This window comes from Hyposmocoma kahamanoa, unplaced genomic scaffold (genome assembly GCF_003589595.1).
Source record: "Hyposmocoma kahamanoa isolate Upper Pololo Valley unplaced genomic scaffold, ASM358959v1 244, whole genome shotgun sequence".
Taxonomy (NCBI): Eukaryota; Metazoa; Arthropoda; class Insecta; order Lepidoptera; family Cosmopterigidae; genus Hyposmocoma; species Hyposmocoma kahamanoa.
Window position 1 is genome coordinate 148,456 of NW_020653761.1, and position 17,891 is coordinate 166,346.

The following is a 17,891-nucleotide window of genomic DNA, read 5'->3' on the forward strand; positions in this document are numbered from 1 at the left end:
ACACTACCACTGCGCCCGTCACCCTGAGACGTAAGTTGACAAGTCCCATGTGTCTGTAATTTCATCAGCACCCTTCTTACCCTTCAAAACTAGAACGCAGTAATTCTCACAATACTGCTTGGCGGCATAAATAGGTAAGGTAGCAGGACTTCCCTAGGCGAACTATATTACAAGGAACTACTGCTACTAGAGCACTACCCAAAACGCTCGAAACATTTCCCAAATTGGTTCTACCCAGAATCGACCTGCCCAACTAGCGCACACAGTGCTATACGCTGGGCCATCGAGATCGTAATATTTTAAATCGTAACATTTTAAACTTATATTACAACTTCCGATAATTTAAATATTTGCGCAGATATTCCTATTTATAATGTAACCAAGTGGTTACATTATAAATAGGAATATCTGCGCAAAAGTGGTGTAACCCCATAAAATGCGTAGATATAGAAGATAATGAGAGATTTCAAATTAGCCGAATTAATTTTATATGTATGTAAGTACTAGAAGTCATACATATATGGCCAATATATAATTATTAAATTTAAACTAGAAAATAGCATCCAAATACATATAATAATTACGTACTTTGTATAATTAACATTTATTCATCTATTTCACAGGTATTATGTTAACATTTGTATCATTTAAAGTAATATTGTAGAACAAAAATTAAATGTGCGGCTACACCACTTTTGCGCTGTTAGCCTCAAATTATGACATTTCATTCTAATTGTACACAACAATCAATGGACTATAAAAAAATTATGAATTAAATTGTACAGTTCACAAATATTTTCTATCAAACCGGTAATAATATGCAAATATTACACACAATCAATTAACAGTTGTACACTTTCACAACTTTCTAACACAAATAGCGTCAATGTATCCTTGAAAATCTCAAGTTGTTGACATTTCGCTTAAAAAGTCGTTCAAGCACCGCATGAACCATGAATCATTGTTGTCGTGACGTAATCTCACCGGCAGTCGACACCGCAGACCATTTTTGTTTATTTATAAATATGGTGTTGTTGTTCTCTGGAATCGGTGAAGCATTTTAGGTGCTAATTATGTTTGTTATTAACAGAGTTAGGAATAGAGAGAGTATGTTTACCATAACTTCACGTAAGGCACTTAAATAGAGTGTATATATGTACCTTCTTTGAAATCACGGAATAAATATTCGAGTAAATTCAGTAACTTATAAATACGTCAAGATCTTGTTAGTAAACGAGTACATACGTCCACTAATTAAACTTAATTTAACATTTAACAAATTAATTTAATGTAAGTACAAAATGATTTTTTAGATTTTTTTTATGGAATAATGATTTTTATTTAAATGTTTTCGGTGTGGCCAATTTCTCACTGCCACCCAAAACCGGTTTTCATTGATTGTTTTTATGATAACCTTCGTAAGTAGGGGCACGGAAAAAGTATCGATACTTTTTGATGACGAGTACTTTCCAATCGATACCGATACCTTTGTACGCAATACATTTTGTTGGATACTTTTCTGGTGTTAGTCAGAAACGTATCGAATAAAAAGTTTTGCCAAATATTCGAATAATTCCTGCTTAGTTGAAAGCTTAGAGGATAGTCTAAGGTCGAAGGCTATTTCAATGTAAAGTAATTTTTTGTTCAATAACAAATGACAATTCACTGATATACCTCATGCCATGCTAGCTCAACTTGCGTAATGACATTGTTTTAGAAATTTTCATTTATTTGAAAAACATTGATTAAACCCTAAGTATTGAAGACATAAGTATCTATACGTCAAGGTGTTGTCAATACTTTTATGAGTACGCTACTTCTTATGCGATACTTCACCCGAGTGCACTGTCAACACTTGATTCGATACCGTGTGCCTAGTCGTAAGTATCTTCTCTATCCAGGGGGTCGATTCAGAGATTCATTCTAGTTGTAAGTATCTTTTCTATCCTTGGGGTCGATTGGTAACTCGGTTGTAATCCGATTTCTTTTCATTTTTATTCACAACATCCTGAATCAAGCTGTCGTATTCGAAACCGAACCGAAATGACGTCACACCCGTACGATTACTCGAACTTCTCGACCGGCAAAGGCTACAAACGTTATTCAGAACACAGTTATCGAATGAAAGTTACCGAACGTCCTATTGTTTACAAATCATGAATGTAATATGGAAATCTCTTATTATTTTTAATAAAGTCTGGATTTTGTTCAATTTTATTAATTTATTTTAATGCAAGACTAATGCATTCTTATATTTTAGGCCTTTAAAGTCTTAAAAATGTATATAAAAAGATTTAAAGTTTTCTTATAATCTATTTCACCGATTAACCCCGTAAACGAGTTGGATAACGATGTCGTATCCGAATCCGAAACGAACATTTCACTCGAATGTTCTGAATAGCTCGGAAAGCGCCCTTCGATTCGGGAACGATATATATTTTGAGGACAACGTATTTTATTTACCATTTTACATCAAGAGCTGTGGCTCATGTCAAAGTCGCTCTACCAATGAGATATATTGCCGTATAAAAATTACATATATGTTTAGTGGAGATGTTCGCCTTTGAAAGCTGTGTAAGATAGTACGTCGTATTTAGTTATGGCAAAAATGTTAGAAACGCCAATTTATGTAGAGCGACATAACATTTTTAAGTTTCCTGTGTATTTTATTATTTTTGAAAGTATATCACAGCTTTATGAGTCTAATGCATAGGTACCTTATTTAAAATACACGGTTTTGTAGTGGAGATCTAATTTAGTGTCCACTCAGGTCAGGGTCGTTCCCGCGCCCATTCGGCCACGCAAATTGTCTATTGGCTCACGAAACGAGCACCGCCGACATGATATTACATCTTTTTAAGCTGTTGTTATTGTTGTTAGGCTCTAGGTGTTGATAGTATCAGAATGGAACATTTTGGAGAATTCTAGAAGTGGACCAGGTTGTTCTAAGCAGTCTTGTTGATAAGATCCTTAATTTGGTTCCTTTAGTTCTTTATAAGAATCGAAGACTCACCAAACGGGCTCTCAAAAGTGTCCCTTCTAAGATACTCTTGAAGAAAATATTTGAAGCAGCTTCACTATTTTGTGATAGTTTGAATTGATGTTAATGGAAAACTAAACTATATTCATATTATATTATTTTTTGAGACTAATTTGTAGCAAATATTTAATAGGAAATATAATTTATCGCCAATGTGTTCAAATGTAAATAAACAATACGCTTTCAAATACAATCAGTTCCGAGAAGTTCCGGGATTTGTAGAAGGGAATGTCCTTGTTATATTTTAGTTTAGCTAAATTAACGTCCTTAATTCCGATCACTGCTTATTATACAAACGTACATATTGAACCTTAAATAAATTTTGCAACTTTGTGAAGACAACAGCCAATTTATTTTTATTTATCGTATTAATATTATGTTTATCAACTATTTTTCATTGACTATTATATATATATATTATCATGGTATTTATAAAGGTTTGTTGTTGTAGGGGGCGGCCTGAGCAGCGGCATAATCCTCCAGCGATTCCCTGAAAACAACTGGGACGACACACCATTCCACGACGGCATAGAATGGGTAAGGATTACTTTCATTCAGAAGCCGATAAGTTTGATTACCATTACCATGTTACGTAACAGGAACCTAGTAATTTCTGCAAATCATAAGAACCATGACGTTTCGAACGTAAATAGTGGTGTCGCAATTTTGATATTAGTAACTTTAAAGGATCGATGATTGCCAAAGTGGTTTATATCAACCCCAAGGGGTGCACTCCAACCAACCAGGGGTCCATGTCAGTCATTAAGAAAATAGGGGGTGCATGAGACGTCAATGGAGGTCCACGAGTGAAAAATTTATTTAGGCAGGTCGCGATCATAATTTTGACTTTCCAAGAACGAAATAATCCGTATTATACACTGATAGTACCTTTGTGCTTACATAATACCTTCTTATTATAGATATATAAATCATCTATGAAGTAGACATTTCACAACAAACAAGGTATTCGGTTAGATAAATGTATTAAACTTAACATGTGTTTGTTTTGTAATCCATAGTTCTGCCAACCACAAGGATGGGCGCTATCAACGGAGAGGTCGGAGCCTCGGTTCTACGTGTCGGTGCTGACCGACGTGGACGCCAACCGCCACTATTGTGCCTGTCTCTGCTTCAACGAGACCGTAGCCATCACACCCACCAAGCCCGCAGACGAGGTATGTGTTGTCTCGAATGTAAGATGTCTCTGTGTCCTCGCAGCAATCTCTGCCTGATTCAAACCGAATCCTTGGTATAATAAACCCACATCGTCTATTTAAAGGTAAAATCACATAAGTGACATTTATGGTCACGAAATCATTATCTTTCTGCACGTGATACTAATAAGAAAAAAGCTATAAAGTTTTATCTTATCTATAAATTTTATCTGCAGAAAGATTTACTTACAACTGGTACATAATTTGGAGATTTTTGTGGAAAATGTCATATGTGGTTTACCTTTAAGCAGACGATATTATACGTCAAAAGTGGTTTTATCACATCAAAGTCATAAAAATAACACGAACTCCTTAAAACAAATAAAAATATATGTGACATTTTATTACTTTCCTATTTAAGTATAAAAAGGTTATCAATTAATTTCGAAAGTTTCGTTGGATTTTTCTTTAAATATTATTTATTGGCTTTACTTAAAACTACTCTGAGAGGGTGACGGCCTGGTGAGCTGTAATACAGGTGTAGCGGACTGTATCAATGGGTTCTGTTGGGTGCTATCAACGAGTGAGCAAAGTAAATGTACTTACAGTTCATTAATTTATTATCAATCCAGAAACAGAAAAATAGCAAAGAGAAGGCACCTAAAACAATCACATTTAAATTTAGAATTTAAATATAAAACTAAACTTAACTTATAAATGTCCTATAATATATATTCTACTATATACTATATATTCGCAAAAGAGATTTGTAGCGACTGCTTTGATTCGCTACAACAGGTTTAGTTGCCTAGTACGGTCTCTAGTCTCTCTCAAGTGATACAACATTTAAAATTGTTAGTCTATTATAATATTACTGGACATTCCTTGTATTGAGAAACGAAATCATTGTTATTATTTTAACGCCTCAAAAAAAAGTAGAATGTTAAGGACCTCTCCTGCAAAGTTATTTTGGAGATATCGCCTTATTACACCAAGGGTTTCGAAATATTAGGAGCTAGTAATAACTTTTCGCTTATTACAACACGGGAGGAAAAAGGTTTCGGGCAAACCCAGTGTCGTTCACGAATAGACCACGGTCCAGTATTTTCCGTGCCCATTGTGCGGAAATATCGTCAACACTATGACGACGTAATCGTTCAAATCCTATTTATAATCCTAATAATAATAATAGTAAAAAATAACCCTAATCCTAAGTAAAGAAATCATATTTTCTATTTTAAAAGTAACGGAATTACAGAATTTTACGTCTATAGTTTGCGTAATATAATAATATATTATATTGTTACAAAACATAATAATATAATTCGATATTATTATGTTCTGTAACAATACGTGTTTGTAAAGCAGTGAAATTACACGTTCCGAGTTTTTTGTTTTTTTAATAAAATCTAACTATAGATAGTTCGCGTTATGTAATAGCTCATCAATTATTTAGCGTTTAGACATTGACTTACAAATAAATGGACGACGGGTCTAATACAAAAACCACGAAAAAAATGTCCCAAGTCAACCTATTCGAAATTTAAATTGTTATGTCATCGCAGTATCGCGCTGTCCGTAGAACAAATGAAGACTAAAGCGGAGTGTCGCGCTCTGTATACGATTTTAGCGCGGACCCGACGTCCATATAATTGTAAGTCAATGCGTTTAGAAGAAAAAATATAATAGCCGCGATAGCCTAATGGTTTGAGTCTCTCAAACCGAGGGCCTGGTGGGTTCGAATTCGGGGTCACACATCTGAATTTTCGAATTTTAAGTGCGAAATTTAATTTGAAATTTACCATAAGCTATAGGAACGTGAGAAAATTCTAATCAATAAGCCAAACTGTAAATGATTTTCCGAATCAATGAACATAGAAAGTTAGTTGCCTATTTAACTAAAAATTTAAAAACACTGCCCGCGACTAAATAGCTGTCGTGGTTATTTTGCATAGCACCCAACCGCGACTCTTTTTTAATTCACTGTACTTCCTCTTTGCGTTATGTCCTCTATAAATCACATTTAAATTACTCTTAGTCGTACTTGCTAAGCATAAAACGTAATCTTGAAAATTATGACATTTTTTACGCCACTGATAACGCAATACGCTGAGTATTGTACCATATAGGGTCGATAGACTTATTAGTCTTATAGAAAATTTACGTGCTTCTTCGCTAGGGGTGCTAAAAAATTTGTCATATGCAATTCGTCCATCTCGTGACTTTACTGTCATAGCATTAAGCAATAGTTATTTTATTTATATTATGATGTGTTTACTACCATGATATTCATGTATTTTTATGGGAAAATATTCCCCTAGTGCGCGTCGAAGAATCTTCACAAGCCTCGGAAAACGTGTGAAGTCCCCAACCCGCATTGGGCCTGACTGAAACCCTCGCCTGAGAGGAGACCCGTGCCCAGCAGTAGGACATATAAATGGCTTGATGATGATGAAAATTGTTTCCTTGTTTGCGTTCATTCACACTTAATTGCTACTGATTAATTTTCAATTACATAAGTGATTATTCGTTTTACTATTTTTATATTTAAGGCATTTATCTCAAACCGAGACCTATGCCTATGTGAAGTTTTGCTCTCCTCTCACATTATCAATGCTGTCACATCACAACACACGGAGCGTGCATAATAGTGATCCTTGTCTAGACAGCACGTCGCGTGACAAGACATTTGGACATTTGAGAAAGGATCACGAAAGCGGAACGAATGCGAAGTCTTAGAGCGCTCGATTCGAGAGTTTAAGTTGACAATTTCTGTCACTTAAGTGTCCGTTTGAATTGCACAAAAGAAAACTGATATTTGAAATCAATTTGTGTTAACCAGTAGATTCACCGATCAAATTCTGAGTAATAAAGACGTGTGTTCCTTGACTTTAGCGGAATCATCAACGTTAGAATGTAGTTAATGAGATTTTCTTTTTTATTGAGCGGCGACGAGTGCCGTAAAGTCATTACAAAACGTATAACAAAAACACATAGGAGAATTTCGATGAATCTGTAACTGGACCCGTGGCTCAGATGGTTAGAGCGGTGGTACGGTGCAGCATGGACGCGGGTTCAAGTCCCAGTAGGTCGAGGAAAAGTTTTCTGTGTGTTTGATCTTTCTATTCGTAATCATCAACGTTAGGAATTACAGGCACATGAGTCTTGTCAACTTATGTTTCAGGGTGACGGGCGTGGTAGCAACGCCTCTCAGGCCTTTGCGATTTAAAGCTCTGAGTGGCACTGCAACTTCTTTGGACAGCTGTGTCGCTTACCACCAGACACACGACTTGTTCGTCCCGTCACTTGATATCATAAAAAAAGATTGTATTGATGGAGCTGTAACACTTTCAAAAACAAGAAGTAAAATAAGTTGGCTTACGATATGGCTGTCAGCAATTTATAATAATAATAACTTATTGTACATAAAATAGAAACGTGTTACATGACATGGATTACAAGGTTTTGTGCAATATCTTCTAAGGAGGTAGCGCTTCTTCCAACTCTGAACTCAATGGTAACCTGTTTCTCAGGGGTTAGAGTTCTTCGATGCACCATGTGAGGCAAATCAAAATACTTAAAATACTTACCGACCATCGACCATACTGTACTTAGTTGTGTTAAATACCTAGTATTTATTTTGGTATTTAATTGCAATTATTTTATTTTATTATTTGGCGAATGAATTTTTCTGTTTGTTGTTCGATCTTTGTATCAATAATTAGCATAAGCAATTGTGTAATACATGGTGTACAATTAAACGGATACTTTTAAAGCCAATTACTTAATTATTGTAATCGCTTTGAAATAAGATAATCGCAACAAATCTATGTGACTTTATTAAGAAATTTAAAAAACAAGTTTAATTACTAAGCACACCTTGTTAATAACAATACTACTTAGTGATTAAAACGTCTTCAATGTTGTCTTTTGAAATCTTTTAACTATCACTGGCCACTTCACTAACAAAATGGAATCTTAATGTAACGGTATTTCACTTAATGCGATGTTGATAGATGACGATGCTAAATTAGTTTTTTTTTGGTGCGGGAAAATGTTTGAATTGCGTAAATGTCTTTATATTTTAAATTGATCCTTCTGATCCAAATCTAACATCTCTAAAATTATGCATTAGTAGGTTTTACGGATAGAGATCTATTTTATAATTGGCAGACTTTAAAAAAAATTATAGTAAGTTGGTTACTACTTAAAGTTAAAATATTAAGCTATACTCTTTTAAACATAAATATCATAAAATTTAATTTTACGTCTCCATGTCGTACCCACTGGAATAACCCCATACATAATTTATAAGCACCTTATATAAAAAGGTAGTATACGATTATACGGACGTAGGTATACGATTGGTGGATTGGTTCGCTATAAGGCGAGTGTTGCTTACCACCACTTAGGCGCACGACTTGTTCGTCCCGTCACTTGGAACCATAAAAATAAATTAAATGGGGTAACATATCATGTAACATCTTACAAGTATAAATTAAAGGGTTTTCCAATAAGGACATAACAGTTTTGTATGTCAATTAAATACGGAATAATTGGGATATCGAGCTGAAATTTATTCCAAGTACAGTACACACGTTACATTTAAGAGTGGAATTCGATCTCGTTCAAATGACCACCGCGAGTACGTTTGCAGCGGTCACACAGCTGGCCAAACAATCGATCTATTCGAAGAGGAAGTTCGATAATCGTGTAATCTCGCGAAGTGATCCGATCGAATGGTCACCTCGCCTCACTCATACGATCTAACGTCGTTGGATTACTTTTATGGGGTTATGTTAAGTCGCTGGTTTGTGCCAACAAGCCAACGTTAAATGAACTCAGGAACAATATCGAACACTAAATTGCTAACGTTTCGGCCGACATTTGTAGAAGAGTGGTGGAAAATAAGCTCCAAAAAATTATAATAATAACGCACGCAAACTCATAGCCCCGCACTAGGGTAACCCTGTATCGCGGGTGCCATGAACACATACATAGACAACTACAAATCACACCCAAACTCACGAGGGAAATAAATGTGGGCCATACGAATATTTCTATCGGCCCGCGAATCGAACCCGGAACCTCTGCGTGGCAGTCCAGCATGGTAACCGTTCGGCCACGGTTTAAGTTTACATAGTTTGGTGAAATTGGATGCTGCAAACGTGCTCGCGGTCGTCGTATGAACGAGATCGAATTCCATTCTTAAATGTAACGTACACATACTATACACCTGGAATAAATATCAGTTACAAAATTGTTATGTCCCTATTGTGAAACCTGATATATGTATAAAGTGTCAATCAGACCAGTATAGATACGACATTGACCTATTCATTGAGAGAATCTGTTGACCGACCGCTTCCGTCGAACGAGATCTGATGACATCGAATTGTTGTCATGTGGGTTGGAACTCGTCATATTGTGACGTGTTACATCTTAACATTGTCCTGTACAAATACGTAAAGTAATACTGTCGCCAAACCGCCAAACTTGAAAGTCAGTCTGACTTTGGTGAAACATTTCGAAAATGATTAATTGACTTCAGAAATTGAAACATAGCATTTGAGTTTCGAAATATCTGCGCTGTGACTCTGAATTTCAGGCAGACGTTAGTCAGTGGAACGCTTTGTGGACATGTTTATTCAGGGAAGTTCAGCCGCAACACATATTTCGGCCGCCAAGCAGCACCTAAAGTGAGCATTACTGCATTTCAGTTTTGAAGAGTAAATGGTGCTGGTGAAACCATAGTACATGGGTTTTGTCAAATTTATGTCTAAGGGTGACGGCCGCAGTGGCAGTGCCCCTCAAATTTATGCAGTTCAAAGCTTTGAGTGTCATTGCAACTGTTACAGGCAAGCGTGATGCTTACCACCAGGTGCACGACTTGCTCGTCCCGTCAATTGATAGTCTTAAAACAAAGTTTTTTTATTCATACATATACATAAATAAAATAAATAAAATATCTTTATTTTCAGACTACAGGGTCCATAGATTGTTAGTAAACAGAAAAACCTTAATAACTATGTTAGTACTACACTAATAATAATAATAATAATAATAATAATAATAAGACATACTTGCTAAAGGGTATACCGCTGTCGGCAGAGTCACCGAGGTGCACGAGTAGCGTGCAGCTCGTTGAACCTGCCGAGCACTGCACCATCCAGCCTTCCTTCAACTACCTGTAAAAGACTGTTGGAGCTTCCCCTCACTCTTTGAATTAGAGAAGCAACTTTTTTACGCATAAGCGCAAAAAAGTCGTCTGTGTGCGCATCGGCAAACATGCCCGAAGCACTGCAGTGTCGAGGAAGCCCCACCATCACCCGGAACAGGTTGTTGTACAATATGCGCAGGGCGCTGTATGATTTTTGGGAATAACTAGTCCACAGACTGCTGGTGTAAAAAATTTGGCAGAATGCTTTAAACAGAGTGACTTTGACATTAAGTGTACAACCAGCAAATCTCCGAATCAGCATATTCCCTCTTATAGACAGCGTCCTGCGTTCCCTTTCTATATCGCAGTCATCCTTCAAGTCTTCATTCACAATGTGCCCTAGGTATTTAAACTGCGTGACTCTCTGCAGTGGTGAACCATTGAGGTACACTGGAGGGACAGAGTTTAGTGGTTTGTTTCTGCCTTTAAATACCAAGAGCTCACTTTTATTTGAATTATACTTCAACCCATGTTTATTGGCATAATCCTCACAAATAGCCAACAATTTACGCAAACCGGCAATCGTAGGCCCCAGGAGCACCATGTCGTCTGCATAACTTATGTTATTAAAACATACACCATCAACGTGACACCCCACATAGGTGCTGCTAAGTTCCCCGATCAGCTCGTTTACATAAATATTAAAAAGTCTCGGAGAGGTTAAGCCCCCCTGCCTCACCCCACACTCAAGTCTATATTGATCAGATAATGCATTGGCCCACTTTACATTATTCATCTGGTTTTGGTACCAGTACGATAAGATACTAATCAGTTCGGCAGGAACACCCGCCCTCTCGAGCTTTTCCCATAATACATCATACGACACAAGGTCGAATGCTTTAGACAGGTCCAGGAAACAGGCGTACACAGGTGTTTTACGATCTAAGTAGTATTTGACAGTGTGCTTTAGGGCCAGTATAGCACTTTCATTGGACAGCCCCGCCCGGAAGCCAAACTGCGCATCATGTAGCCTGGTGTGTTCACACAAATGCCTATCAAGCACACTGTCAAACACCTTTGCTATTACAGTAGCCAGCGAGATGGGTCTATAATTCCCCTTGTCCGCTATGTCTCCTGTCCCGTTCTTCACAATTGGCACAACAACTGTTTGCATCAGGTTCTGTGGTAGGTATGAATGTCCCAGACACAAGTTGAATAACAACATCAACACCCGCGGAAGATGAGCACCTGCATGCTGCAAATGCTGAATGCTGAGCCCGTCATGGCCAGGCCATTTACCTCTTTTCATGTTATTAATTGCTTCTTTAATTTCTTTGCAAGTGAAAATAAGACGTGCACCCGACCGCGCCGGGCCCCCATTCCACACCCGCCGTGCTGTTCCGAGTGGTGATGTTACTTTAAAATGACTCTTAAAAAGATTTGCTATTTCCGATGGCTCAGTTATACCATTCATGCTGATTGGTAAACTTATTTTTTTATTTAACCTTTTAGTACCTTTCCAAAATTTTGAAAATTGTTTATTGGAATAAAAAGATGCTAATTTGTCCAATTCAAACTGCTCCTGATGCTTAATACACCATTTTAATTTCGATTTGAATATCTTACGCTTAATTTTCATAGTTTCGAAAACAGAGCCTCTCTGAGGTTTACCATAGGAAATCCAGGTTTGAAAGGTTGCCCGCACATGGGCCTCTTTCACATATTTGTTCCAACCCCTTACACCCCTTATTTTGGTATCACTCGGTACAGTGTTTCTACTATTAATGGCCCCCTCGCATAGTGTGTTAACAATTTCTGTATATAAGTCCTGAATTAATTTTTCATGAGTCTTATTATGACACAAGCCATAGGCACAGGGAGCAAACTCGGGTAATAAATCAATGGATCTTAACTTACTGTGACAGTATTTTGTGTAATTACAAACTTCCTGGGGATCTCGATTTCCCCAGAGAACTTCACATACATAGGATCTGAACAAAATACAACCATGCAGAACATAGTCATGTCAACAAGTAACGTATTCTGTGCTTGCGCTCTTCGCCTGTAGTTTCGTAGCAGTAGAGCTCATTGTGAAAGAGTTCGTATAGGGAAATATTGCCACCTTATCTATTTCTGTCACTAAGCAGCATTACTGCGTTCCGGTTTGGAAAGGTGCTATTATTGCTAAGGTGCTGGTGATATTACAGGCCCCTTGTCAAGTTATGTCTCAGGGTGATCTTTGCGATTTAAAGCTCTAAGTGGCACTGCAACTGTTATGGATCGGCGTGTCGCTTACCACCAGTCGCACGTTTTGGTCGTCCCGTTACTTGGTATTACTATATATACTATATATAAGATAGATAGATAGATAGATAGATACGAGCGCGTTAAAAAAATATTTGTGATTAATTCAGAAGACATTAATTAAGACGAACGGTTGTTTGTTTTACAAGCTCCGAGGTATTTTCAGACACGGACTCTTTGGTTATATTTATCAGAACATTCTGGCTTTACATACGAATGACATGTTTTTCTAAGTGATTGATTACAAATGAACAGCTAACTAGTAAGTAAATCATGTATTTGAATGGATCGCATTCCAATTGAAATAACAATTGGTCGTGATGGAAGAGGCGTCTGGTCTGGAAAAGCTTTCTTCGTGGTTGTGGTTTACGATCCCCATCCGGCGTTTGTTTAGACGTTTGGTCTATTTACTGCTGTGTTACGAGTATACAGACAGTTAGTTTTAACTATAAAATGCACTCACTGTGCTTTTAAAGACAGATAATACTTTGATTACAATCCTTGCTATGTTACTGAGTTCAAAGGAGGTATTTTTTCAGCTACTAAAGACACTAACGTTAATGTTCAAAGTCCATATTAATGCTACCATTTTGAGGTCAAAAGTAACTTAGTAAAACACGTAACAATATTTAAATGGCGGTTTTGTGGAAATAAATTACTTGTTGCAAGAGATGACAAAGCAATTACGTAAAACATGCCTCTTCCACGCTCTGATGATTTAACGCGATGTAGATGAATCGGGAATAAGGGACAAGGGTATAAACCGGCTTTCCCAAAAGTCGATTACACCTGTGTAATTTACATCAGACTATGAACGTAAGTAAATTTTCAAATGGAAATAACACGGGTGTTTAAATCGGGGGAAGCCGGCATGCTTTTCGTTTTACGTTATAGTAGCAGTACAGCTTCTTGTGAAAGAGTTCGTAGAGGGAAGTACTGCCACATCAGGCAGTAATAGCTTTAATGCGTTCCGGTTTGGAAGGGTAAGGATACTGGTAAAATTACAGGCACGTAGTACTTGTCAACTTATGTCCCAGGGTGTACATCCCTGGACAAACTCTGTCACAAGGAGCTCTACTGTTACTAAATCTACCTTACTTAATCTCAGTACAGAGTACTAAAGAACCGACCTCAAAAGTACGTGGAATTACATCTATTTGCCAAGTTTTATTGTAATCGGTTACCGGAAAGTGCGCAAACCCGGATTCATTCTCTAGTTCGCCACTATACGGAACTTGACACAGGAGATAATAAAAATCGATTCTCACTACTCAAAGTATATTGAGAGAAAAACGCCTTGAATTGGAGAATAGCAAAATCAACCATTAAAATAATTGCTCCTTATAATAAAATTTAGGCGCTATTTATAAAAATGAATCATCATGCGTGAACAGCTACCCTTAGAGGTAGAATATTTTCTGCAAAATTAAATGGGACCACTAAGGAGGTACCCTCTTTCCAACAAAAGAAAAAGAATCATGAAAATCGGTTCTCAAATGGCGGAGTTGTCGCGTAACATACATACAAAAAATACAATCGAATTGAGAATGTCCTCCTTTTTTAAAGTCGGTTAAAGTAGTAGATAGTAGTCAATCAATGTGAGGATTTTAAGTGTACTTACCTATTAAGTAACGATACTTTTTTATTTTGTATGTAAATGTAAATTATAGAGATACTAGGGAGGAACAGGACAAATAAGAGAGCGTTGTGATGTCAGATATGATGTAGTGACTGGGATAGAAAAGGGAATATGGAAGGGATGAACGTTAGTAGGATAACGACACAAATTTATAGAGCGAACGTGGACGGAATCGTGGGGAATGATCGACCTCAGCGCACATAAAGGAATTTCTTTCCGAGAAATAGTGATTTAATTTTTATTGGACGTCGTTGTTTTTGACAATATTTTCAGTTTTTTCAGTTGTACTATTAATTTATTATTTTTATATTATTAACTACTAACTGGAGTCCGCATTTTCGTCTGCGCAGAATAAGTACTCTTTTACAATAACATTCCGGAACATATATTAAGATTATCATTTCCTAAGTTTAAAACTTACATTAAAAGTATTTTAATTTAAAGTCATATTACAAAATAGAAGAGTATGTGTTAGATAAAGATGTATATAAAGACAACATGAGCCTAGATTCCAGACAATTATGATTCAAAGTGTATTCCATAACATTTAAGTTTATTTGAAAAGAGCAATCCCTAGAGTTTCTTGCTCATTCTTCTCAGGGAGGTCAGCGTAGTAAACGAGCAGTACCTTAAAAAATGACGTTTTCAAGGGTAAAGATTTTTATCTTTGTTATAAATAATTATTTGAGTTTGACTCAAGTAGCCTACTGTACTAATTACTTGAAAATGATAGATTCTCTACAAACTTTCATCTCCTATTTCACCTCCTTTAAGCTCTACTTTTGTGAGTAGCCTTTTTCCTTCTCCCAAGTCCCACCTATCTCAATACCAAAATTCATCAAATTCGGTTCAGCTGTTTAGGCGCGAAAACGTAACAGACAGAGCTACTTTCGCATGTATAATATTAGTTTGGAAAATTGTTTATATTAATGACGATCATGATAATATCACCCTAACATTATATTTTAAATTTTGGTATAAAATAAATGCTTTTATACATATCTCCACCAGATTTAGGACGTCTATAAAAAAAGATCACTTTAAGCGAGAAACAAACAAGCGGGTGCGGGTCGGGTGCGTGTTGGGTCGGGAGCGCGGCGCGCGGCGGGTGTACCGACCTGCGCCCGTCACGCGCTTGCGTGGTGTGTTGTCATCCATATAAATTCACGGAATTACTCTCGCCCGTTCCCTACCCGACATGCGCCCGACCCGCACCCGCTTTCAGTATATTTCACGCTTTAAAGTACCAACAATATACGGGCAATGATAAAAGCCAAATTTGTTAAGAACATAGTGTAGTTCTGTAGTCTTTGCCTACTCCACTGCAAGACCGGTGCGATGTTATTCATGTATGTTAACGAGTACATACATTAAACTATAATTCATTCTATTTATTCAAAGCACAGTTATTTCAGAATGCATTTTAATAGAGACCTTCCGAAGCCATTTACGGATAGCTTCCGGCTTTTGTTTTGACGTGTGCCTGTTGCCTATAATGTATTGTGAACGACTTGTAGTCGTAGATTTGTGGGTTCTTTTTATAAGTGAACACGACAGACATTTAATTATATAATTATAACTTTTTATAAAAAAATCGATCTCAAAAGTTTGTGGAATTACATCTGCTTGCCAAGTTTTGTTGAAATTGGTAAACGCAAAGAGAATGAAATCGAATAAATATACCCTTTATTTAGGTGGAATGTTACTACTGAGGTACCCCCTTTAAAACAAAAAAAAGAATAATCGATATCTGTTCACAAATGTCGGAGTAATTGCGTAACATACACTAAAAATAAGTTACTGAGGTTGTAATTGGAGAGCTAGAATCAAATACCGTGTAACGGTCATTTGAATTCCGCAATAGACATAATCTCAGTATAAAGTACTAAAAATAACCGACCTCAAAAGTACGTGAATTACATATATTACCAAGTTTTATTTTGAAATCGGTTACCGGAAAGTGCGCAAACCCAGATTCATACCGCCACTGTACGGGACTTGATACAGGAGATAATAAAAATCGACTCTCACTACTCAAAGTATATTGAGAGAGAAAAACGCCTTGAATTGGAGAATAGCAAAATCAACCATTAAAATAATTGCTCCTTGTAATAAAATGGAGGCGCTATTTATATACATGATTCTACATGCGTGAACAGCTACCCTTAGAGGTAGAATATTTTCTGCAAAATTAAATGGGACCAGTAAGGAGGTACCCTCTTTCCAACAACAAAAAAAGAATCATGAAAATCGGTTCATAAATACCGGAATTATCGCGTAATCATACATCCAACAAAAACATACAGTCGAATTGAGAACCTCCTCAATTCGATTGGTTGGTGAACCGATTTTGATGATTCTTTTTTTGTTGGAAAGAGGGTATCTCAGATGTGGTCCCATTTAAATTTGAAGAAAATATTCCACACTACACAACAACAACAACAAACTAGGATATGAATGAGTTTGAGGTCGATTTTTTAGTACTTTGTACTGAGATTATAATTTAGTTAGCAAAGAAGTAAAGTAAAGAACGAAGTATAGCAAAGAAGGAAAACAATAAAATATTTCTATATCGTTTATTCATACGGGTCATTTCATTCCGTGTCCTTCAAAGACCGAAACGGTTCCTATTCCTTCCCAATCCCAACTCCCAGATCCCACTGTACTAAAGATAGGTGAACTCTTAAGATCGTGCACAAGGAACTAGTTCCTTTTCGACCAGTGTCAGGAATTAATTCTTAACAGTTCTTAGTTCATGAACTACTCAAGCCTATGAACTGGTAATCTGTACTATCTCAATTTTTACAATTTTACAGGATGAAGAAAAAAAATGTTTGCGTCATTTATATAGCATCTGGATTATTAAATAAAAATACGTTTTTTTTTAAATATTTTAATTACTATACACTACGTATTTTTATTTAATAAACCAAATTTTATATAAATGATTTTTTCTTCACCTGTAAAGTTGTCAAAGTTGTCGCAGTCGATGATAGATTGCAATTTGTTACGTGATTGAAAAAACACAAGCTTGGTATTTAGATAGATGGGTTTTGTATAATTGAGTTTTTAGAGCTTCTGAAATGTATTTTGTATTGTGTTGGTCCTAATTTAATCCTTATTTACTTCTAACGCTAGCAGTTTCGTATTTCACTGAAGGTTAGGTGCTTATATCTTCAAGGAATAAAATATGTTCAAAACGACTGAGTCTTGAAAATGTTCTGAAATGAAATTGGTGGTCGTAAATCTCCGAAGATCCCTGGTGTGCGAGGGTTGAAACACGAAGGTAGATATAGAATAAATGAAATTTTATTTATTGCGCATTAGAGATTACCATGGTAACAAAAGCAATATGCGTCCATGATTTACTATCGGATCCAGTGTATTTCATTCCTGTATTGAAATTCACTGGAAATAATGAAGAAAATATGTAATTATTTTGTTTTTTTTCTTTTATGATGAGCAAGTCGTGCGCCTGTTGTAAGCGACACGCCTGTCCATAACAGTTGCAGTGCCGCTCAGAGCTTTCAATCGCAAAGATCTGAGGGGCACTGCCACTGCGCCCGTCACCCTGCGTCAAAACAAAATTGACGA

General features: G+C 36.6%; 1 protein-coding gene across 3 annotated transcripts in view; it reads left to right on the top strand.

The window, feature by feature from the left end:
- The window catches only part of LOC113228846 (myotubularin-related protein 13), a 106,477-nt gene that overhangs the window by 13,242 nt on the left and 75,344 nt on the right, over positions 1-17,891 (top strand). For all 3 annotated transcript variants that reach the window (XM_026462261.1, XM_026462262.1, XM_026462263.1), the window contains 2 exons: positions 3,492-3,577; positions 4,060-4,215. In XM_026462261.1, the coding sequence (XP_026318046.1) occupies positions 3,492-3,577; positions 4,060-4,215 (242 nt within the window). Of the gene's footprint in view, positions 1-3,491; positions 3,578-4,059; positions 4,216-17,891 lie in introns of those variants that run through there.